The sequence below is a fragment of the Macaca fascicularis genome, chromosome 6 (genome assembly GCF_037993035.2).
Source record: "Macaca fascicularis isolate 582-1 chromosome 6, T2T-MFA8v1.1".
NCBI lineage: Eukaryota > Metazoa > Chordata > Mammalia > Primates > Cercopithecidae > Macaca > Macaca fascicularis.
In genome coordinates, this window is record NC_088380.1 from 188054903 (window position 1) to 188078270 (window position 23368).

The 23368-nt window shown below is 48.9% G+C and overlaps 1 protein-coding gene and 1 long non-coding RNA gene across 12 annotated transcripts in view; one reads left to right on the forward strand and one right to left on the reverse strand.

Moving 5' to 3' along the window:
* Positions 1 to 72: 72 nt before the first annotated feature.
* Positions 73 to 20625, forward strand: BTNL9 (butyrophilin like 9). 11 transcript variants are annotated; one of them, XM_065547177.2, is made up of 11 exons: positions 73 to 278; positions 5196 to 5327; positions 7074 to 7418; positions 9238 to 9519; positions 12499 to 12618; positions 12797 to 12829; positions 13532 to 13552; positions 14743 to 14763; positions 14997 to 15023; positions 17398 to 17424; positions 18297 to 20625. In XM_065547177.2, the coding sequence occupies exons 2-11, from the start codon at positions 5219 to 5221 to the stop codon at positions 18920 to 18922; spliced, it is 1611 nt and encodes a 536-aa protein (XP_065403249.1). In that variant the 5' UTR covers positions 73 to 278; positions 5196 to 5218; the 3' UTR covers positions 18923 to 20625. The 11 variants fall into 11 exon arrangements, 8 of the variants coding, with proteins under 8 accessions (XP_065403249.1, XP_065403250.1, XP_065403252.1 ...); XR_012414481.1 differs by having other exon boundaries at positions 12499 to 12829; positions 14743 to 14846; XM_065547178.2 differs by lacking the exon at positions 13532 to 13552.
* The window catches only part of LOC141407118 (uncharacterized), a 28235-nt gene continuing 5674 nt past the window's right edge, over positions 808 to 23368 (reverse strand). The window contains exons 2-3 of the long non-coding RNA XR_012414484.1: positions 6965 to 7440; positions 808 to 2236 (exon numbers count right to left, since the gene is read on the reverse strand). This is a non-coding gene — a long non-coding RNA (uncharacterized lncRNA). The remainder of the gene's footprint in view (positions 2237 to 6964; positions 7441 to 23368) is intronic.

A 23368-nucleotide genomic window follows, 5' to 3' on the forward strand; every position in this document is an offset into this window, starting at 1 on the left:
ATTTTTCTCAGAGACAGGATGTGACGACTTCCTTGTTTTGTTCTATCCACCTTGGTTTTCATAGCAAAGGGCAGAGCAAACAGCATATATCTCTGGGAGGAAGATGGATAAATAATTCTCACACATGTCCTGGCCTCTGGAGCTCAGCTGCCAGTCCACGTCTACGGAATCTTAGCATCTAGGACCAAGACACTTCACAGCGATCATCACCCTTTGCAGAGGAGGTGAGATCACCGGGACTCATCTGCCATTGCAGACCTTTTGCTGCTACCTGACAGGTAAGTGGCTCATTCTCAACAGCTGCCTACACCTCCACTTTTCAGAAACGGCAATCAGAAAATGAAGGTGGGAGGCTTTGGGAGGACGTACAATTAGTGGCAGCATTTTATTATACGAGCTTGGCTGCAGCATGGGATGTTCCGAGTGTGGCCAAGAGGAGATGTTGGCGCCCGTTTAGGTAGGCCCCATCTCAGGAGGCAGGATCCTGATACATCCCATTGCCCCTCACCAGATGAAAAGGATTTCAAGCCTCATGGCAGTTCCCTTCTTGGGGCAGTCCATCTTCCGTAGAGACTAAGAGGGTGGAAATCCTCCTGTGGACCTGTTGAAATCGAACCAGTGCAGGCAGTGGGCACTGGCTGGGGTCTGCCGGGGGCAAGGGCATTGCAGGGGTGCCAGGGAGGCCAGTGGGAGAGGACCAAGGCCCCACTGACACCTGGGGACTTGCAGCTGGGGGAGTGGAGGATAGGAGACAGGCAAAATTCACCAGTTCCACAGCTTACAGAAGTAGCAAAGCAAAGACTATACTTTCAGGGATAATTTCTATACTTTATTACTAGAGAAGTTTTCCGCTCTGGGACCCCATAGTCGCCTCACACACATGCAGGGCAAAAAATGCCTCCTGTGTTTGGGAGAGCAAGTGACATGGCATTTATTAACAAAAATGGATTTTCCTGCTGGGTTTCATAATGTGGTCACGTAAGTGTTAAACGTAGTCTTAAAATTATGTTAGGGAAATCCCCAAGGTTTTGCTCCGCCCCATGGAGACCCTGGGACCGCTCAGGGCAACACCAACAGTTGCACGGCAGGCAAGGCAGTTCTGTGGGAGGACGTGGCCTTTGGACACTGCCAGGTTCGGAGATGTCCTTGGGAGATTTACCTTTTTGTCAGGAAGACAGTGTTAAGTTCAGGCAAATAATTATATGTGTGGACAGAATCTGAAATACACCAGTATAGTAAGAGTGAGAGATTGTGAATGTGTAATGCAAACGGAAAAGCAGGTTTTATTTTGTTAAGTTGTTCACTAGGGAATCGGCTGAGGTTCCTTCTAATGCTCTTTTTCTCCAATCTTGCTTTGCTGAAAGTTGCAGAAAAGGATGTGTGTAGAGAAAAATGGGACACTTCAGGGTGGATCGGAGGACATCAATCCATAGTGATTCGCATGAGTTTGTCAGGTGGAAGCAGTGACTTTTAAGAGTCACTGATTAAAAACAAACATTCCTAAGTGTATTAGGGAGATGCCGCTTATTTGTGAATCAAAAAGCTTTTTTCTCAGTCTCTTAAATTATGGTTTTCATGTAATAAGAATGATTTATATTTTTAGTGAAAAGTTGTTTTCCTTTCAAACACAGACCTTTTAAAAAGACTTAGCTTGAGTAAGTACCTTTCATTCGACGCTTTTCTTGTGCCTAATCTTAGGAAATCCAGAATAGTACTCGACAGAAATTATGTTTTCAACTTGCCTTTGACATCTGTCCCACTGCATTTTGCTTTAAAATTCTTCATTTAACAATAAATTATCTGAAAAAATAACAGTAGCAAAGCAAAAACTACTCATCTTTAAAGACAGACTCAAGACTGAGGGACTGGAAATCAAAATAACGTCAGAGTTGTTTAGGAATTGCAGGTGCAGGAGGAGAGAACAGGAATGGGGTGGGCTGGGGGCAGTGAGAGAGCAAGAAGAAAAAAATAAAAAGAGAAGGAGAAGAAAGAAATGGGCTTTTGCTGGGTGCAGGCGGTGACATTTCCCAGGACACTTATTTCTCCCTGTGCCTTCCGGAGGGAGCAGCCCGAGGCTCCTGGGAGGACGAGGAGCAGGTGCGCGCCAGCAGAGCTCAGCTGCAGCTGGAGGATCCCTTGGCGGTCCTCACGCACACCGAGTTTCAATCTTCCCCAAATATCCGACGTGTCCAGTCGCTTACTCCTTCCCCAGGCAAAACCTCACCAGGAACAGAACCTGAAATCAATTTACACTGTAATCAAAATAGCAGAGAGTGGAAAGTGTTTCCTTCAAGGAGGGGACTTGAACTTCAACTACGGATTGAACACCCTCGATCCTTAACTGGAGAGTGAGGTCAGAAGGGGCGGACTCGCGGCAGCAAACGGGGAGGAGGGTGCTGTTCAGTAGTCGCTGACTTTTTCCTTCAGGAACTTGCCAGACCATCTGTCTCTGACTAAAGGCTTTCAAGATGATACCCTTGAGTGTTGGGAGCCAAGGGACCAGGTACATGTCCCTCCTGGCTGAGAAGATGCTCTTGACAAAGTCTTAGGGAGACCCTAGTTTTAAGTTGTTTTATCTGGCCGTGGGATTTTAAAGTTTTTATTCATTAGTTGGTTGGTTGGTTGGTTGGCTGGTTTTGTGGCTGGCACCCTGGGAGCCGGTCGCTGCTTCAGTGCCTCTGTGTGATGGCAGGTTAGGGTGAGTGTTTGGTCTGTGGCCAGCTGGTTCCTCAGACGTCATGTTTTGGGTCACAGGAGTGACTGAAGGGTGTACCCAGACACACGACACAGCTGGTGAGGAATCTGAATTCGAGAAGCGCAGAGCGAGGCTCTGGAACCGGACGGGGGGGTGGAACCCCCTCCACCACTCACCCACTGTGGGCCGGAGCAAGTCACTCAGCTTCCGGGCCTCCGTTTCCTCAGCTATAATTTGGACCTATTAGTAATAATAATAATACAAATACTAATAATACTTGAGGTATAGATAAGTGCCTGATAGGAAGTACCCAGTGCGTGTTTGTTTTTATTACTGTGAGCACGTGTGTGTGTGTGTGTGTCTGTCTGTCTGTCTACAATCCTCCTCCTCTGAGGCATCCATGATGGAAATCACACGGGTGTCTCACAACAGAGAACGGAGGTCCCTCTAGCACTCCCACGGTTCTGGAACATCCTGCCCCAATCCCCTGTCCCCGGGAGGTGGCAGCCTGCCCCCAGCCCAGGCAATTAGAACGAGTGTTCCTTCTGCGAGGAGGCCAGCTGTGGGACCTGTCTCGCGCCCCATTACCACCTTATGAGGGGACCTGTGTCACAACCTAACACAACCTCGACTAATTCCCCAGAACCCAGCCCACCCAGATGGATGCACAAACACACTCTGAGCCCCGCTTGGTTTTGGAAGGCACTAGTTGGACACTGACATGCCCCTCCTGGCTTTGCTGTCATGGGGCTCTAACCTGTGTCTAGAATCCAGAAGAAAAGACTGAAGCATACAGGAAAAGAGAAGGGAACAGAAGAGAGGGTGAGAAGGTGCACAACCAGTGTAGACCCCTTTGCTAGAACCCTCTTCCCCACCTCTCACAGAGACGCTTCCACCAGTAGCCGCAGAGGGTGAGAGTCCGGACTGTCCAGCCAGAGCCTGGACCCTGCCCAAGGCCTCTCCCATGTCATTGTGTGAATCGGATTCCAATAACTGAGAGCTGTCAACATGGCCCCGATCCAGGGGACCTCCTGTCCTTGAGACCTTCTTGAAACACACCTGGAGCTGTCCCAAACTGTCCTCTGTTTGTCCCCTCAATTTCAGCTCTAGGAGACAGGGCCATCAGCCCATGAGCCTCACGGGCCACCCCTCTTCCCTTGTATTCCTGCCTACCCGGGTCCCTCTCAGCCTAAGGGTCCCTGGGAAGCCTCCACCACCTCATTAACTCACCCTGCACACCCCTCTGATCCTTCGGCCACTGCACGGCCAGCAGCTTTGAGAGTCCATCCTTCACACCTGCTGGTGGCGTTGCTGACAGCGTGGCCCGTGTCCTGCGGCCACAGGACACCAGAAACACCTGCCATGCCAAGGTCTCAGAAGAAAAGCCAAGCCGTGGGGGCAGACGGGGAGACAGAGAGGGCTGGACAGAGGAGCCCACCGCGGCCTTCCCCAGCAAGGGCACTGTGATGCAGTGAAAGACAAGGGGTGCAGTCCCAGGATGAAGACAGTGTGGACGTTTGCAAGGCAGAGGGGAAGGGGGGTGCTGACTTTGATTTCAAGAGCTCCCAGCAACCCGTGGGAGTGGGCACTGGTCTCTTCCATGGTTCAGGCAGAGATATAGGTCCAGCCAATTAAAAATCTGCCTAAAATCTTGCACAACTAAATGCAAGAGAAATATGGAGAGTTTTGTGTGTCTCCAGACTCACTGACTGCAACACACTCGCTGGGCTTGAGTCATTAGTGGCGCCCAAGGGAGCAGAGCATCAGGAGTGAGGGGGCAGCCCTTGTCTGGGCTGGGTCTGGGCCTCCTGGGTCACAGATGAGGAAGGGGTGGCTAGATGGGATGACTCCATCACTGTGGCCCCGAAGATGCTCTCGACAGAGACAGTTACCAGCTGGCCTCCTGAAGGCACAACTCAAGGTCCCAGGCCTGGAGGAAAGTGTCCCAGGATGTCGTTGGGGCTGGCAGGCAGCCACCCGCATGCACTCCACTTCCGAGAGAGCAGAACTCTGGGTTTGTTCCTGTGTTTTGTGGACCCAATGTTCCGGACCAAAGGGAAGTGGGTCGAAGGTTGGGTTGGTGGCGGTGAGGCAGGGAGAACGAAAATGCATCTGAGATCTTCAGAGACTGCCCTTTGTTCGAGCAAAGTCACTAAGCCCAGAAAAGTGGGGGGGCACTGAGCCCCTACACATTGTGTGACTCTGTTCCTGGCTCTAAACAATAAGCAGCACAGAAGCTGCTTCCTCTGGGACCCTTCAGCCTTGTCCCCTTGCAGCTCTGTGAACCTGAGCAAGGCCAGGGATGCCATTAACAGTGTCCCCTGGAAAAATTAGAAGCAGCTCTCACATCCAGCTAAAGAAGTCAAGCACTGAGGCTTGTCAGGAATTTGAGAGCAAGACAAAAATAACTGAGGTCACAACTGGCTTCGGGTCTGATGGAGTGAGTTCCAGCTCCCCCCACCTCTGCACGTCGCTCCAGCATCCCTTTGTCCCTCTCCAGGTGGCCCCCACTGCTGAAGAGAGATGGTGGATTTCCCAGTCTCCCTGGACTCCTTGAAGCCAGCATCTCTGACCAGAAGTCTAGTCTTCCTCATGCACCTCCTCCTCCTTCAGCCCGGGGAGCTGAACTCAGGTATTGTGTGTGATCTGTAGCCCAGCCAGCCAGGACATGAACGCCACCCCTCCTGCCAGGTGCTCCCCAGGGATAAGATCTTAGAACAGTACCAGGGCATGCCAGATGCTAAAATACAAAAAGGACTTCAATCCTGGTTGTTAAAGAAACACCACCCCTGGGCATTATCCAGCCTGCAGTGTTCCTCCACTATCTCTCCAGCTCCCACCGCCCTTGCACACTTCCCAGCACTCCGAAATCCACAGGCACAGCAGGGAGCCGAGCAAGGGGGTGCCAGGAAACTCATCGGCCTGTGTTTGTGCTGAGCCCATTGATACACGTTTTTAACTTTACCCCTTGCAAAGCTTCTCTCATGAACGATGTAGCCAACAGAGGGTGTCAACTAATAATTCAAAGGTGATTTCCTAATTTCCTGGGCTGGAAACCAGGAATACTGGGGTGACCGCGGCATAGCCCAGGTCTTCAGCAGTCTGTAGTCAAGGGAGGGGTGTGGATGTGGCAGAAATGGCTGTCCATTTATGTGACCATGGCTGAGAGAAAGAGAGAGAGAGAGAGGGAGAGAGAGAGAGAGACTTTGGGAGCACAGCTAAGAGTAATGATTTGTTCCCGGAAAGCTGAGGAGAGCCATAGAGAGGGAATATAGTTTGAGCAGAGGCTTGCAGGATGCACATTCTCCAGGAAGATGACAGGTAGGGGATAAGCTGAGGCAGGGTGTGCCCAGGGAAACAGCCAGACATCGGTGTGTGGAGGGACAGCCGGAGAGAACCTGGAGAGGGAAACTTGTCGGAAGGGTATTGGATATTCACCCAGCCGCCAATGAGGAGCCTCAAATAGTGTGAACAAAGCAAGGTCCCTCCATTTCCTGTGGGCCAAGTGCAGGACAGGGGGGTCCATGACGGGAGAGCTTCGGGATGCTTTCAGCTGAACTTGGAAAGAAAGGAGAGGAGAGGTACAGAGGCCAGAGAGAAGAGTGAGTGCCTGTGGGGCGGCAGGGATCCGTGCATGCGGAAGACCAGCGCAGGAGCAGCAACTCTCACGGGAACTGCAGACAACAGACCAGACCGGAGGGAGCAGAGAGGCCCCATGAAGAAGCCTTCAAAGAGGAGGGTGATCAAATGAAAGAGCCCAACAAATAAGTCTCAACAGAAGGATTTGGTTGACCTTTTGATAAGAAAACCTGTGGAGCAGGGAACCCTCGTAGATGATTTTTGATACCCTTTGTAGAACCTGTACATGTGAATTATTTTTTAAACTCAGAAAATCAGGCAAGCAAAAATAAGAAAATATATATTCTCATCATGCAGAAATTACCATCATCAGCAATTTGGTGTCTCCTTTCAGATATTTTTCTCTGCACATTTATGCAAATATATATGTTTTTTACTTAAGATAATGTTGTACAGATTATTTTGAAACTTGCTTTTTTGATCAAAGATTCCATTTCACTTCGTGCTTTGGTCATATTTACATAATTGTCCCCAAAATAACATTTGTACCTGGTTGGATGAAACCAGTTACCAGCTCAGCACCACAAATCTGGTTGTGATGTCACCTGTGTGTTTAATTGTGCACTCACGTTTTTTCGTAAAAATTACTTGTTCAAGGATCGGGGCCAGTTGTCCTGCAGAGGATCTTACCTTTCTTGTTTGCATGGCTTGCTGTAGATTCCTCAGTTATAAAGGGGTGTGATAACTTTTTTTTAATTGGATGAGGGTTGCTTTTGCCTGTTCTGACTTGTCATCCTAGAGGTCAAGGTGCTAGGCCCCGAGTATCCCGTCCTGGCCCTCGTCGGGGAGGAGGTGGAGTTCCCGTGCCACCTATGGCCACAGCTGGATGCCCAGCACATGGAGATCCGCTGGTTCCGGAGCCACACCTCAGACGTGGTGCACCTGTACCAGGAGCAGCAGGAGCTCCCTGGCAGGCAGATGGAGGCGTTCCGGAACAGGACCAAGTTGGTCAAGGACTACATCGCCTACGGCAGTGTGATCCTGCAGCTTCACAGCATCGTCCCCTCCGACGAGGGCACATATGGCTGCCGCTTCCTCTCCAACAACTTCTCTGGCGAAGCTCTCTGGGAACTGGAGGTAGCAGGTGCGTGGACTGACCTAACGCCCTGCAGGGGAGAGGGAGATGCAAGTGCTTTGCCCGAGTAGAGGTAGAGTCACAGAGAATGGAAGAATGTTGGTAATTTTTAAAAAACATAAAAGCTGATGGATAGGTCCCTTCTCAAATGAACAAACAAAACAAACAGTTCACCAAAACATACACAAACAGCCCTTAAACATATGAAAAGGCTGGGCACAGTGGCTCAAGCCTTAAGCTCAGGCTTAATCCCAACACTTTGGGAGACCGAGGCAAGCAGGTCACTCGAGCCCCAGAGTTCGAGACCAGCCCGGGCAACAAAGGGAGACCCCATCTCTTAGCCAGGTGTGGTGGTGCATGCCTGTAGTCCCAGCTACTCAGGGGGGCGAGGTGGAAGGATCTGGGGGCAGTGAGCTTCACTTGCCACTGCACTCCAGCCTGGGCGACAACTGTGTCTCAAAAAATATATATATATGATATATGTTATATATCATATATATTTATATATTATATATCATGTATTTATTTATATATAATATATCATATTATATATTATATATTTATAAATCATAAAATTTATAAATATATAAAATATTAAAATGTTATATGTTATATATAATACATTATGAGTAACAAAGTTACTCATAGGGAGAGAAAGGCAAATCAAAGCTACGTCAAAATGCAATTTATTTTTAACTGTCAGACTAACAAAATTTCAAAAGCTCTTCCACGTGCTGTTGATGGAGCTATGGAGAAGCAAGCTCTCTTGTACCATGTTAGTGGAATTCAAGGTTGGAAAGCTCCAGGACAGGGGAATTTGGTAATACTTAAGAGGACTAGCTGTGTGTCTACCCTCTGACACAGCAATCCCACCTCCAGGAACTTACGCCACCTCTGACACCTCCAATATGAAAAAGCATATGTATGAGTTTAATCTTTGTAAAGCTTTTTAAAAACAATTGCAAAATAGTGGAAACCACCTAAATGTCCAAGTATAAAAGCTGAGTATGCTCTATCCACCCAATGGAGTAATCTACATTATGTATTATGCATCTGAAACAATGATAAGGTGGTCTCTGAATGGATGCAGAGTGATTTCTAGTATTGTTAAGAGAGAAAATTAAAATGCAAGGTTCAATAATACATACTTGCATGCGTAAGAAAGGAGAAACATTGCCAAAAGGAACATAGGAAGGATAAACAAGAAATTAATGAAATTGGTTACCTAGGGTGAGGTGTGATGACATGGAAAGGATGGAGTTTTTTTCCTGATATACATTTCTATACAGCATTGGCATTTAAACCACATTAATGTTTTGCATACTCAAAATATAATGCTAGTTCCACAAGGATGGAGAGATAAAGGAGTGTGTATGACGCAGGCACTGGAGCTCTGGAGGGATTCAAGAAAAAAGAAGAGTCACAACTCGAATGTATTAGAATTTAGGGTGGTGCTATTCTTCATTCTAGGAAACGGGCCCTTACCTGATATGATTAAATGCCAGGAGCCCTTCCCCACCCAATGACCTCCTTCACATTTCCAAATGTCCCTGAGGGGTATTATTGTCCCCACATGCTACCACTGATTTAGAGTCATTTCCAGCATTTCCAAATGTCCCTCAGGGGTATCACTGTCCCCACATGCTACCACTAATTTAGACTGTCATTTCCAGTCCATGGGTGGGGAGCTGCAAGCCCACACATGTCTTAATAGCAGCCACACTTCATGATGCTTTATGGTGACTACAAATGGTGAACAGTGGCATGAACTTTAGACGTGATTTCTCGGAAGGACCCTGATCTTTCCCACTCTTCCTGCCTCCGCCAGGGCTGGGCTCAGACCCTCACCTCTCCCTTGAGGGCTTCAAGGAAGGAGGCATTCAACTGAGGCTGAGATCCAGTGGCTGGTACCCCAAGCCTAAGGCTCAGTGGAGAGACCACCAGGGACAGTGCCTGTCTCCAGAGTTTGAAGCCATCGTCTGGGATGCCCAGGGCCTGTTCAGTCTGGAAACATCTGTGGTTGTCCGAGAGGGAGCCTTCAGCAATGTGTCCCTCTCCATCCAGAATCTCCTCTTGAACCAGAAGAAAGAGTTCGTGGTCCAGATAGCAGGTCAGTGGTTGTCAGCTCACACCCGTCTTCCTAGTCCTCACGTCTACATACACATTGGCCCAAAGGCAGTCTATAAAGACACAATGGTATTGCGCCTGTCTGCGTATAGGGTGTGTTGGCCTTGACACCTGAAAAGTCAGTAACCTGGATATTAGGAACACACTAAGAACACTGCTGAGACCCCAAACAGTCAATGAGGGAGGCCCCAGAGAGCCCACCTTTCTGTGCCTAAGGCCATACACTAAAACCCAAAACTCTACTCATCAGAGGCCATCATGGGAGCCAATAGATTCGTCATGCTATCTCCCAAACAGTATTTATTGAGTTTCCGCAATGTGACCCCAGTCCCTGCCCTCAGGTCCCCATGCCAGTGGGAGATACAGACAATAAGCAAAAGAAGTGCATCCTGTCACATCACGTTAGAAGGTGGTAGGTGCAGCCGAGCGCAGTGGCTCACACCTATAATCCCAGCACTTTGGGAGGTCAAGGTGGGTGGATCACGAGGTCAGGAGTTCAAGACCAGCCTGGCCAAGATGGTGAAACCCCATCTCTACTGAAAATACAAAAATTAGCTGGGCGTGGTGGCAGGCGCCTGTAATCCCAGCTACTTGGGAGGCTGAAGCAGGAAAATCGCTTGAACCTGAGGGGCAGAGGTTGCAGTGAGCCGAGATCTGGCCGACAGAGTGAGACTCTGTCTCAAAAAAAAAAAAAAAAAAAAAAAAAAGAAGGTGGTAGGTGCTGTAGAGAAAAATGAAGCAGGCCAAAAGTAGTGGGGACTTACACTTAGTGAGAGAAAGGCAAATCAAAGCTATGTTAAATGCAATTTTTTTAACTGTCAGACGTAAAATTTCAAAAGCTCTTCCACGGGCTGTTGATGGAGCTACGGAGAAGCAAGCTCTCTTGTACCACGTTACTGGAATTCAAAGTTGGAAAGCCCCAGAACAGGGGAATTTGGTAATACTTAAGAGGACTAGCTGTGTGTCTACCTCTGACAGATGAGGCACATCCGAGAAGTGGGTGTTTAGGCAGCGAGCTGAAGGCAGGGTCATGGTTAAAGTCTTATTACGAGGCAGCCACCAAAAGGTTTCAAGTTCATGGTTCTAATTGTTTTACATTTTCAGGACAAACCCAATCTATGGGCCATTTTTCACAGAGTCCAAATCAATAGCTATTTTATTATAACAGAAAAGAAATCTCACCCTTTGATATAGTCGGTCAGATACAAGCCAATGCATACATGTTCTCTAGATAAATGATAACTTGTCTGCAAGTAGGAGGACTTGGCAAACCACTTATCACACACGGTTCTAAATCTCCTGGGAACTGGGATGGCCATCTGTGTGAGCCAACTGTCTTTAACCAAAGGAAAAACAAAGCATGTGATATGTCTACGGCAAGCCTGTAGTTACGAGTTGGAGCCATGCAGCTAAGCTAAACTCCCATGAGACAGGGATCTCCATGGCAGTGCTCTCCCTTTTATGTTTGCATTTCAAATACGCCACCCTTAGGAAAAATATTCTTGGGTTGTAAAGAAAGAATTGATACATTTTCTAAGGAAAATGAACTAAGAGAGGGGAAGAGGAAAGTGTCTCTCTTTTTGCACCAGGAAAAACCCAATATTTTCTTTGTAGCCTTTAATATAAATCTTAATTTATATTATTTATATTGATTATGAAACTTAAGTTTATATACAAATTTTTAGATGGGTAAATGTTTGCATGCACGGACCCCTTTACAGAGGGCATGATTCACATGGATACCTTTGGGAAGGTGGTGGGAAGGGCAAAGCCAGGGGCCTGAGAGGGAAACAGCCAGGAAGCCAGAGGGTCGAGGCGGAGGGTCACAGGTCAGAGAGACAGTCGGCCCTGAGCCCGTGCTCTTGACCCCAGGCGATTGCTTCACACACCATCTGTTGTGAGGACCAATCCATTGTGACCCAGTGTTCTTGTACCATACAATAAAAATGCACTGCTAGAAAAACAAAATTAAAAGCCAAAGCCCATTAATGTCACTTATAAGCCAGACACAAAAGAACAAATGCTGTCTGATTCCGCTGATGTGGGATTACCTGGAGAAGTCAAGTCCACAGGGGTGGAGAGAGTATATGGAGGGCGCCAGGGGCTGGGGGGTGGAAGAGGAACTACTGTTTAATAAGTACAGAGGTTCAGTTTTGAAAGATGAAGAAACTTCCGGAGATGGGCGGTGGGGATGGTTGCACGACGTGGTGAATACAATTACGCCCCTGAACTGTACACTTAAAAACGGTTAAGATGGGAAATGTTCCGTATATTTTACTACAATAAAAAATATATATTTTTTAAAGATCTGAGATCAAAGCACCATTTTCTAATAATTAGACGACACAGAAAGTTACTCTGTTAAACTGCCACAGCGTTTGTGAAAGGCCAGTGTGTTCTGCGCTGGCTGGTGCTGTGGGCGCTGCCCCCGGCCTGGTCCGGCCTCGGGGCGGGTCCCGCCTGGGGAGCCAGGAGGGAGGTGGGAGCTGCCAGGCCACGCGCGCGTGGTTTCGTTCTCACTGCTTCCAAAAGCGCGGTAGGAACCGAGGTAGAAGCCGAATGTCTGCAAACAAGCAGGAGACGAGCTGTGGACTAGACAGCGCGGGCGCAGAGCGGGAGCTCCTTGGACGTCCAGCGCCTGCCAAGCCCCGGGACCCTCCCGCGTGGAGCAAGAGTGGGAAGAAGCGGAGCGAGGGCAGCGCGTGGCCGCAGAAGCCGCGAGCGGGGCTGGGGCGCCGGTTCCCTCCCGCACACGCTGCAGCTCGCCCCGGCCCGTCCGCGGATCGCGCTCGGCTCCCACCTCCACGCGCGTTTCACCCGCGGCTGCCCCACGCGCGTTTCACCCGCGGCTGCCGGCCGAAGGTCCCTCGGGAGGTTTTCCGGCGCGCAGCGGGCAGGCCGGGCTTGCGTCTGGGTGTTCAGTGGCGCCTGAATCGAGACCGCCCCGGGGGGTGTTTTCCAGGCGTGTTTTCTCCCGGAGCCCCTCCGTGGAAGGGCGCTTTGGTCGGGGCCCTGGCGGCGCTGCTGGCGGTCCTCGCGGCGCTGGCGCTGGGCTTCCTCCGGCTGCGGCGGCGATGCCAAGGTACCGGCGCGGGGCCGCCCGCCCAGCGGGCTGTGCTGGGGGCAGTGGGGCTGGGAGGGGCGTCCGGTCCCAGACCCCGGGCCACGGGGGCGCCTCCTCCCAGGACGCGGCGCGGGAACGGGGCCTGGAAAGAGCCGGGGACGCACACTCAGCCTCACCCCTCCCGTTTTCCCTTCAGAAAAGCTGAAGAAGGAGGCGGAGAAGAGAGAAGGTGAGCGGGGACCGGGCGCTCTGCACCCACCTCCCGAAGTGCCCGCCCGCAGTGCAGTCAATCAAAGGCTCTGGACCCCATGACGAGGGTTTGTTCCAGCGCAAGGTGTCAGGGCGGCCCCCGGGAACGGCGATCAGCGCCCTCGGTGGGGAAAGGGAAGATTGTTCATACGGGCGAAAGCGGAGGTGCTGAACGGTTGCATCTTCCACGCAGAGGTTAGCGTGCGGTGCAGGGTTGATTGGCTGCTGTTGATTACACCCTCGGAGCTCGCTTAACATTGTACCGTACGGAGGTGCCAGCGTCATTGCGTCCAGGTTTTCATGAAGCTCAGGGAGTCGGGCTGATGGGTGACACCTCAGCACGAGGTCAGGAAGCAGCGGTCAGGCACCAGAGCAAACAAATAGCCGTGGTATGTGAGGCAGTGTCCAGGGCTTAACGCTTCCCCTGGGCATAGTAAATTGGGAAGACTCCGACCTCTATTTTCACACTAGCACCTTCCTATGGAGAAGGGGAGCCAAGCATGGGCACTTCCCCATCCCCTGCCTGGAGCCTCACTGTCCAGCCCAGCCTGGGCCCCCAGACCACCGGGGGTGGAAGTGCCACATCGGAGGTGTGGCCTCAGTGTTCATCCACCTGTTCTGTCTGCTTCATTCCCCAACCTGAGAGTCTTTCTTCTTTTTTTTTTTCTCTCTCTCTCTCTAGGGAAACTCACTGCAGAGCTGGGTAAGTTCTGGGTGCGGGGCCACAGTGCTGCCTGTCAGCCAGTGGGGTGGACCCCTGTGCCTCTGCAGTGGGAGGAGAGGCTCCCTTTGGACAGAGTCGGCTGGCAACTGTCTAATTCTAGACCATCCCTGTGAGCCTCCACCTCTTCTCTTGCTAAGGGGCTGAAAGGGTGGCTGCCTGCCACTGTCCAGCTGCCTGAGACCCTCCGGACAGACCCTGCCAGCTCCTCCCCTGCAAATTAGACAATTCAGTTAAAATTCCGTCATAAAACGTTTACTGTCTCTGGTTCATCTTCCTAAAATATCCTTCTTTTTTTAATGCAAATGGCACTAGGAAGGGTGACACCTTTAATTTGCACCAAAATGGGAATAATTTCTCAGATTCACTTTTCTCCCCAGAGGGACTCAGAAACGTAAAACTGTGGAATGTGTCTCTGCAGAGAGGAAGAGAGAGTGAACCCAAGGGAGGGGGAATGGAGGAAAAGGCCATCGTGGTGTTGGGGTTGGGGTGCGATTCAGATGAAACTGTAAGGTTGGGGAAGCTTGTCTTGACGTCTACCTAGTCCTTCAAGGGGAATGAAAAAAAAAATAGCCCTAATAAGTCGTTAACACTATAGTATGAATTGTAAGTCATAACACTATAGTACGAATGCCTCTACCAGAAGCATTTACCTTTGAAAGAGCTTGACACTGGGAGGACAGATCAAAGGAATGCATTTTTAGTAGCAAAATGTTGGCGTCCTCGGTATTTGGTCAGGGGAAATAATTGGGTGTGATGTCCTTCCAGTCCTTTAAATAATGTACCCAGTAAGTGACCCTGAGGCTCACATAGGCTGCGCTCATTGCCTGGACTTACGTAGGAGCTCTGCCCCCAGGAAGCTTGTGATTTCAGACAGAATGAACAACCTGAACCCTGGGAAGAGGCATGTCAGTACTAAGATCTGGTTCCCCTTCTAGGCCCTGTGCAGATTTCTACCTTTGAGCTAAGATAGGATGAGGCATAAGAGTCCTGCAGGTGGGACTCCTTTTTGAGGGCAATGAAGGGGCAAAGATGAAGCTGCAGGAAAAAAAAAAAAAATGAGGCTATGATTAGCAATGGCTTAAGACTGAGGAAGCTCTTCCCAGTGGCCTCTTGGGAAGATGGTTCCACCATCTGCAGGCTGATGTTTTCTTTGTGTGTTCTGCCTGCAGAGAAGCTTCAGAAAGAGCTTGGTAAGTGACCCCTCTTAGAACTATTTCTCTTTATTCATCATTTTGCATCTGGCTCCCGATATATCTTCTCATCTCCCAACCAGGTATGATGCCCAGGCAGGACCCCTGCTGGTGGTGTGGGTGGCGGGAGAGAGGGGAGGGGAGGGGACGCGGTGGGTGCAAGATGTGATGTGTGAGCGGGGAAGCTTGGGGTACTGATGTGCTAATTTCCTGCTTTTCCTTGGTTGCTTCAGACTGGAGACGGGCTGAAGGCCAGGCTGGTGAGTGGAATCCGTCTCTCTCTGACTCTTCCTCATTTATGTCTGAGCACCCCGGTCCAACTCACCCTGATGAACCTATCGGGCTTCATTCTGGTTGCATTCCGCGGCCTCACACAGCATGTGTTAATCTATGTCACTGGGTAGAGGTTATACTCCGTCCTGAGGACTAAGTGTGCTGCAAACCACTAGTTCCAATCCTGGTTACATATCAGAGTTACCTTGACTCCTGGTGCCCATCCTCCAAGACAGACTCATGGTTCTGGCATGAGTGTGTTGCTGTGCATGTAAATACTTCTCTGTATACCTTCCTCTATCCACCCATAATACAGATAGTCTGATGTATATAGTTTGTATATATTCTTGCAAAATGTGAATATCGATTTATGCATATGCATCTTAGTTCATGTAAGTGACATTTATGGTTCCGTGCTGTTCCTTGCTTTTCTCATGCTCACGATGCTTTAATATCCATCGCTGCCACTCATGTGTATTCAGTCTGTTTTTCCTCCTTACCACAGAGTGTCATTTTAGCCAGCCACCCTCCTGGGGAAGGTATCCAGGCTGCCTCTAACTCCACAACAACACTGAATGCATAGTCTCAAACGCGTTGCCTTACGGCCCTGTGTGGAGATCTCTCTGGGGTCTATAACTAGGAGGGGGATTGCTGGCCCATGGCGGGTGTGTCCCATGGGGTAAGGGGATACTGGGATACCCTGAAGGCAGCGTCATCATCCTGCCACCAGCCATACAGGGACATTCCATGTGCCCACATCTCATGTGAGCCAGCTTTCTAAGTTTGCCAGTCAATGGGGATAAGTGATGGCTCATGGTTCTTTAGGTTTGCACACCTGTGAATGCTGAGAAGATTGAGCATCTCCATATATGCTAGTTAGTTCGGGAGCTTCCTCTACTGAAAACTGCCAGTTCGTATCATTGACCCATTTTTCTTTTGGGATTGCTGTCTTTTATTATTAACAGGAATATTATATGTCTCTGTGTGTGTGTGTGTGTGTGAGAGAGAGAGAGAGAGAGAGAGAGAGAGAGAGAGAGAGAGAGAGAGAGATTAATCCTTTGTAGGTAAACATTGTGAATTCCTTCTTCTGTTGTGCCATCTGCCATTAGCTGTGTCCATAGTTCCCCTTACTGAAAAGGAATTATTAATTTTGATAAAATGTAATCCATCACCTTTTTACCTACCTTATGGTTTGTGTTTTTGAAGTTTCATTGAAGAAAACCTTCCTCACATTTAGGTCACAAAGATATTCTCTTACACTTTCTTCTATTTCTTTTTCTTTCTGTAACTACAAAAACCTTTCTACTATCTTTATATTTGCATCTTTAATCCATCTAAAATTTGCCATTTTATGAGGTGTTGGGTGAGAATCCTGTGATTTTTTTCCATATAGTGGGTTGGGCTTACCAACGCCATTTACTCCACCATTCCAGGGTCGCCACTGATGTGGGGATCCACCTTTGATGCACATTGGATTCCTGTCTCTATATGAGTTTGTCCAGTGGCCACCTATTACATCATTGTTTTTACTGCTATGGCTTTTGTAGTATCTGGAAGTACAAGTTTTCCTTCTCCATTTCCAATTCCTTTTTTAAAGTGAATGAACTTTTTTAAAATATAAACTTTAGGATAAATTCATAAATCTCCCCAAAAAATCCAAAAAGGAGTTTTACATAGGATTGCTTTGAACTTACAGATAAACTTAGGGAAAATCAACATCTTTGTAGAATTGAGATATTCCACACAAGAGCTATTGTGTTTAAGGCTTCACCAGTTATCCTGACACAAAACTGGGGCAACAAAGCCTTGCTGTAAATATCTGGAACTCTGAGAATGTCTTGTGTTGCTTTTGCTTTTGTGACTTGGGGATATCTTTGTTGCAAAACAAAACAAGATAAAACACAACAGAAATCCACTCAGATTGATTCACATTAAGAATGGAGGCATGTCACGAAAAGACAGAACATCTGGAGGGCATCTTCGGGATCTGTCAGGCTCAGCTGGTCCTCCTGGGCACAGCCTGGCCAGTCAGAGTCTGAGGCTCCACGTCTGTGTCTCAGGGCATCCAGGCTGCCTATAGAGTCTCTTCACTTACATGCTCCATTCTCCTGCTTTTTTCAGCAGAATTTCAGCCTGCATGTAGCTCTGGTATCAATGACACAGGCCTCTACTGGATCTAAAATTTCTCAGGAAAATACATGGTGAACCCCAAGACCAGTCTGAATTCAAGCCCATTGTCATGGTGGGAATGGGTTCATTCTCGCTGCATGCATCCCTCATGCATCTGGAGCCTTTGCTAAGGTTCCAGAGTTACTGACTGAGATTTCTGACCTTTTTTTCTCCTTCTCTGTTTGGTTTCAGAGTGGAGAGCAGCCCAAAAATATGCAGGTAACTGAAGCCAGGAAACTGATTTGTGTTTTGGGTTGGCTGGATCTTAAACAGAAGGGAGGTGGAGAGATCTGAGATTAGAGGTTGGGGCTTTCTGGGAGCCGAGTATGGGGCCTGCACACACAGACACATACACACTTGCAAACACGCCACATGACACATATGCCTGCATGTGTAGGCACACATGCGTGGTTGCATGCACACGCACGTGCACACACACACGCACACGTGAGCTCCCAAACACGTCGCTCCTCGGGGTTACACTACGTTTGTTTCCATCTGGCTCGGGGCTATTTGCAGGCGAGAGTGCAGAGTTTATAAGGAACCTCCCGGATCCTCTGACAGAAGGGGTCCCCTAGGTTCCCATCTGTCAGATGGGATGGGGGTGTTGAAATGTGGGGCACTGCACTAGATGAGCTCAAAGGTCCTTTTAAAATCCTTTTTAAAACTTTCTGAAGGACTGGATGTAAAAAAAAAAAAAAAATCCAAAAACTTCTGTAAAATGACGCTCAGTGCTCTCCTGATTATGTCAAGGTCACACGGGGTGGTGCCACCAGCAGGAACTAGAACCCGCCCATAGGTCCTTCCCCTTGACCGGGACGTGGCTCCCTTCCCGCCAGCCTGCTTCCTTGTTATCTCTGGTATGGAGTTCAAGCAAGGGCAGGATTCCTTGTCACTATCAAACACGCAGGAGGGACTTACAACATGTCACTTCAGTCCCGGGGAGGGGGTTTGCAGGGGCGAGGGTCGGAGTAAGGGGTTCATTTCACTGATTATTGCACCAAGAGAAACTAGAGGTTTGTCCGTCTCGGGGAGGAGACGGACCGGCCCAGACCGTCCTGGGCGCGCACTAACGCTGCGGCTCTGCGCAGTGGACGTGACTCTGGATGCGGCCTCCGCGCACCCCAGCCTGGAAGTGTCCGAGGATGGCAAGAGCTTGTCTTCCCGCCGGGCGCCGCCAGGCCCCGCGCCGAGCGACCCGCAGCGGTTCTCGGAGCAGACGTGCGCGCTGAGCCTGGAGCGGTTCTCCGCGGGCCGCCACTACTGGGAGGTGCACGTGGGCCGCCGCAGCCGCTGGTTCCTGGGCGCCTGCCTGGCCGCGGTGCCGCGCGCGGGGCCCGTGCGCCTGAGCCCGGCGACCGGCTACTGGGTGCTGGGGCTGTGGAACGGCTGCGAGTACTTCGTCCTGGCCCCGCACCGCGTGGCGCTCCCCCTGCGCGTGCCTCCGCGGCGCCTGGGCGTCTTCCTGGACTGCGAGGCGGGACAGCTGTCCTTCTTCAACGTGTCCGACGGCTCCCACATCTTCACCTTCCACGACACCTTCTCGGGCGCGCTGTGTGCCTACTTCAGGCCCCGGGCCCACGACGGCGGCGAACGTCCGGATCCCCTGACCATCTGCCCGCTGCGGGTTCGAGGGACGCGCGTCCCCGAAGAGAACGACAGTGACACGTGGCTGCAGCCCTACGAGCCCACGGACCCCGCGCCGGACTGGTGGTGAGGCGCCCTCGTGGCCGCAGGACTGGCCCGGGAGGCTCCCCGGATCCCAGGCCCGCGCTTTGCTCTCCTGCTCCGGCTGAAGTGAGCAGGTGCACCAGCCAAAATGTCAGCCAGGGGGACAAAGAGGGGGACCTTTGCCTACGTAGATGCGTATGTGTAATGCGATTTTCTTCAAGGAAAGGAGACACGTCCAAAACTCATATGCGGATTGTGGGACTGAGCGAATGAGTACAAAGACATCCACGTCGCTGAGAGCCGGGGTTGCCTGCGGTGGGCGGTGGGAAAGAAGCCAGCGTGGAAGAAAGACGGGAGAAAGCTTTGGTGACTGCATTAGAGGGATCAGTTAATTTGCATAGTTTTATATTTTTTGTATATGTTTGCTAGCTCTAAAAAAGTCCAGACGCAATGACACTTCGTAAGCAATGAGTTCACCTAAGTAAGGCTCAGATCCTAGTTTTAAATAGCATTTCTCATTAAAATGAAGTTGAAGAAACAGCTGCTTCTGGGGCTGGGGCAAAAATTTCAAGGTGAGCCTGGAGCATTGTGTGTGGTAAAGTAAAATAAGCGCTCAAAACGTGACGGCAACATGGCAAAAGGGTAGAGGAGCCAGGCTGAAGGGACCTCACTGACCAATTGTGGGACAATTTGAACATCAGGATGAATAATGACAGGAAAGATAACACACTGAATAAAAACATAATCCTTGAGTTCATGCTGATACTCAAATTTCTTTTTAAAAAGAAGAAACAGGAAGGTTTCTTTTAGAGGTGAAGTCTAATTATTGGTGAGAGTCTTTTGGAGAACAGGGTATTTTCAGTCTCAAAGCAGTGACCTTATACACTACTTATAAATTTGAAAGGGGAAATTTACAAATGGAAATTTACTTTACAATGGAGACGTCTACCAGATCATCCAAGTGATTAAATTTAACACCATCAATGATGGCACCGAGGACATCATTAGTTTGACAATTGGGGAAAATGAAACATGAACAGGATATCACTGGAGAAGTGTTCTACACCCCCTACCCCCAAGAGAGTCTCTCTGTCAGCCAGGCTGGGGTGCAGCCTCAACCTCCTGGGCCCAAGTGATCCTCCCACCTCCGCACACAACACCATGCCCAGCTAATTTTAAATTTGTTATGGAGACGGGGTCTCACTTTGTTACCCAGGCTGGTCTCAAACTCCTCACTCAAGCAATCCTCCCACCTGGGCCTCCCCAAATGCTGGGTGTACAGGCATGGGCCACTGTGCCCAGCTTCATTTTCAGAGTGAGGCATTTGTATTATGGCTATGTAGGAGAATATTCTTGTTCTCAGCAAACATACTGAAGTTTTTTAGATATAAATTACCACAGTGTCTGCCACTGAATTTCCAGTGACTAAGTGGAAAAATATAAAACATATTAATATAAAGAAAGAGACAAGTCAAATGTAGCAAAATGACAACACTTGGTGAATCTAGGTGACTAGTCGACAGATATTCATTGTACTATCAATGCAGCTTTGCTGTGGGTTTGAAATTTTGCAAACTGAAAGAGCTGGGTGGCGGGGAGAAGGATACACCAAAAAGCTTAGTGATTACCTTTGGATGGGAAAATGGTTGGTAATTGTATTTTCTAAATGTCTTCTTTGTATTTTTTAACGTTCAATAATGTATATGTATCAGTTCTGTAATAAAGGGGAAGAAGCTGGTTTTTTTAAAAGTATTCATCTTCAAAATCATTCATTTGAAAGGAACTATAATGAAACTGCTGGATGATCTCCTAGGGCATTGTTTCAGGGTACAATTCAGAGGAGTAATGTTCTCCTCCCCTTCCCCTTATTCCAGGCAGAGCTTTCCTTGCCCATCTTGCTTGAGAAGGAGAATGAGGAAGGGAGACTAGTCGCAGCCAAGCTTTCTAACTGGTCTTTCCTCCTTCTTCCCTCTTTCCCTCTCCTTTTCTTTTCCTCTTCATGGGGACTGAGATTTCTACCAGGGCCTTCAGCACCGGGATGGGAATGGATGGGGCAGGGACACCTCTGGGGATGAGCTTTCGCCCCACAGGCCCAGGAGTTTGGTTACACACCAGAGGAGGGTGTACAAATAAAAAAATTCACAAAGTGTGCTGAGAGTCAGGTTTCTGTATCAGTGAAGGGAAATACGGAAATACAGAAAGGGGAAAGCAGAGGGTGAGAGTAAGTCTAAGGTGGACTGGAATGAGAGGTATCAATGTGAACGCGTGGGCTTTACTGTATGTAGAGAGATGGAATGCACGCACACACGTGGACAGATACATAGATGTGTGTGCATGCAGCTCGTTCCCAGCTCTGTCTTGTTTGAAGGCTTAGCAACAACAACACCCCAGTACCAATGGGCACACCAAGTCCCAGAACTTAGTTTTTAGTACTATTTTCAGCAAAAGGAATGAAGTCTCCTTGGAGAAATGGTTGAGTCCAAGGCTAGGGCAGGGAAAATACAAGAAGAGCCTACAATATCCTACAACAGAAAATAATAAAGTAGATTGGACAGAAGAGCCAAGTCAAATGGATTTCGACGTCAGTATGGATTTTGAACCCCTGAATAAAATAGGAATCCATAAGTATTTCCCCACTGATACACATACATACACAAACAAATTCATGGAGAGAAGAGAAAGCTCTGCCCTACAATAGGAGTCTCAAAATATTACTTCTTAACTCGTAAGTACAAAACACGTACCAATTAACTTCACAGTGGAGGAGGCCGGCAGACGCCACCTTAGCCAAATGACAGAAGTTAACATCGCCAGATGGGAAAACAGTTTACATCACATTCTTCCTGATACAATGCAGTGGAGAACACAAACGGCATCACTTTTGAGGTATTCCTGCACCGAAAAACGCATAAATCAGGAGGAAACATTAGACAAACTGACGGGTACTCTTCAAAAATGTCAAGGTCCTGAAAGACAGGACAACACTGAGGAACTGCTTCACACTAAAGGAAACAGGAGAACTAAATGTAACTGGTGACCCGGGATGGGATCCTGGATCTATAAAAAACATCACTGGGCCAGACAAGTTGGCTCAGGCCTGTAATCCCAGCACTTTCGGAGGCTGAGGTGGAATGATTGCTTGATTCTAGAGAGAAAGAGAGGGAGATTATTGGGGGAAAAAAGGGCATTTTGGAAGAGGTATGTGGATTAAATAATATTGGATAAATGTTAATTTCCTGACTTTGATGTAGAAGAATGCTCTTATGAAAATGCACACTTACATATTAAGGGGTAAAGGATTATGATGTTTGTACCTTATTTTCAAATGGCTCATTAAAACATATAGTAATATAAACAGAGAGAGAGAATGATAAAGAAATGCAGTGGTATCTGATAAATGTTTAATAACTGGCTTTCTGAAAAAAAAATATATTGAGCCGATTTCCCTGGTGCAAGCACTCCCACTATGATTGACTTCAAGCTGAAGATGTGACAACACTGAGGGCAGACTTGGGAAGTGCCTTAGTCAGCTCTGGCTGCTGTAACAAAATGCCATACACTGAGTGGCTTGTAAACAACAGAAATGTATTTCTCACAGTTTTGGAGGCTGGAAGTCCAGGATCAGGGTGCCAGCACGGTCAGGGTTGGCAAGGGTTCTTTTCTTGGCTGCAAACTGCTGACTTTGCTTTGTATCCTCACATGGCAGAGAGCAAGAGAGTTCTCCAGGGTCCGTTTATATTTTTGATTTTAAATTGAGACAGGGTCTTGCTATGTTGCCCAGGCTGGTCTTGAACTCCTGGCCTCAAGTGATCCACCTACCTCAGCCTCCCAAAGTGCTGAGATTACAGGCATGAGCCACCTCACCCCACCCCCACCAGGGTCTGTTTCTTTTTTGGTTTTTTGTTTTGTTTTGTTTTTGAGACAGAGTCTCACTCTATTGCCAGGCTGGAGTGCAGTGGCGTGATCTCAGCTCACAGCAACCTCCACCTTCTGGGTTCAAGCGATTCTCCTGCCTCAGCCTCCAGAGTAGCTGGGACTACAGGCACCCACCACCACACCCAGCTAATTTTTGTATTTTTAGTAGAGACAGGGTTTCACCATGTCGGCCAGGGTGGTCTCGATCTCTTGACCTCATGATCTGCCTGCCTCGGCCTCCCAAAGGACTGGGATTACAGGTGTGAGCCACCCAGCCCCTGACAGATCTGTTTTGATAAGTGTATTAATCCCATCGTAAGGGCTCCACCCTCATGACCTAATCCCCTCCCACAAGTCCCACCTCCTACTCCATTGCACTGGGTGTTGGGATTTCAACATGTGTGTGGGGCGTGGTGGAGAGGGACACATTCACCACAGCAGGAAGAGACACCCACGACCAGCCCTCATGAGATGCCAGGTCCAGACACCGCTGTCTGTGAAATTCTAGAGGGAGATTGTAATTTGTTTCTCCATCAAGTCAGATAAGTGTATTTTAAGCTTATGAAAATATCCTCGG

Excerpts from the sequence above, each read along its gene's own strand:
- BTNL9 (XM_065547177.2), top strand. The coding sequence starts at position 5,219 with ATGGTGGATTTCCCAGTCTCCCTGGACTCCTTGAAGCCAGCATCTCTG. Across the intron at positions 9,520-12,498 it reads GTTCGTGGTCCAGATAGCAG|GCGTGTTTTCTCCCGGAGCC; the intron begins GTCAGTGGTTGT and ends GGTGTTTTCCAG. Across the intron at positions 12,830-13,531 it reads GGAGGCGGAGAAGAGAGAAG|GGAAACTCACTGCAGAGCTG; the intron begins GTGAGCGGGGAC and ends CTCTCTCTCTAG.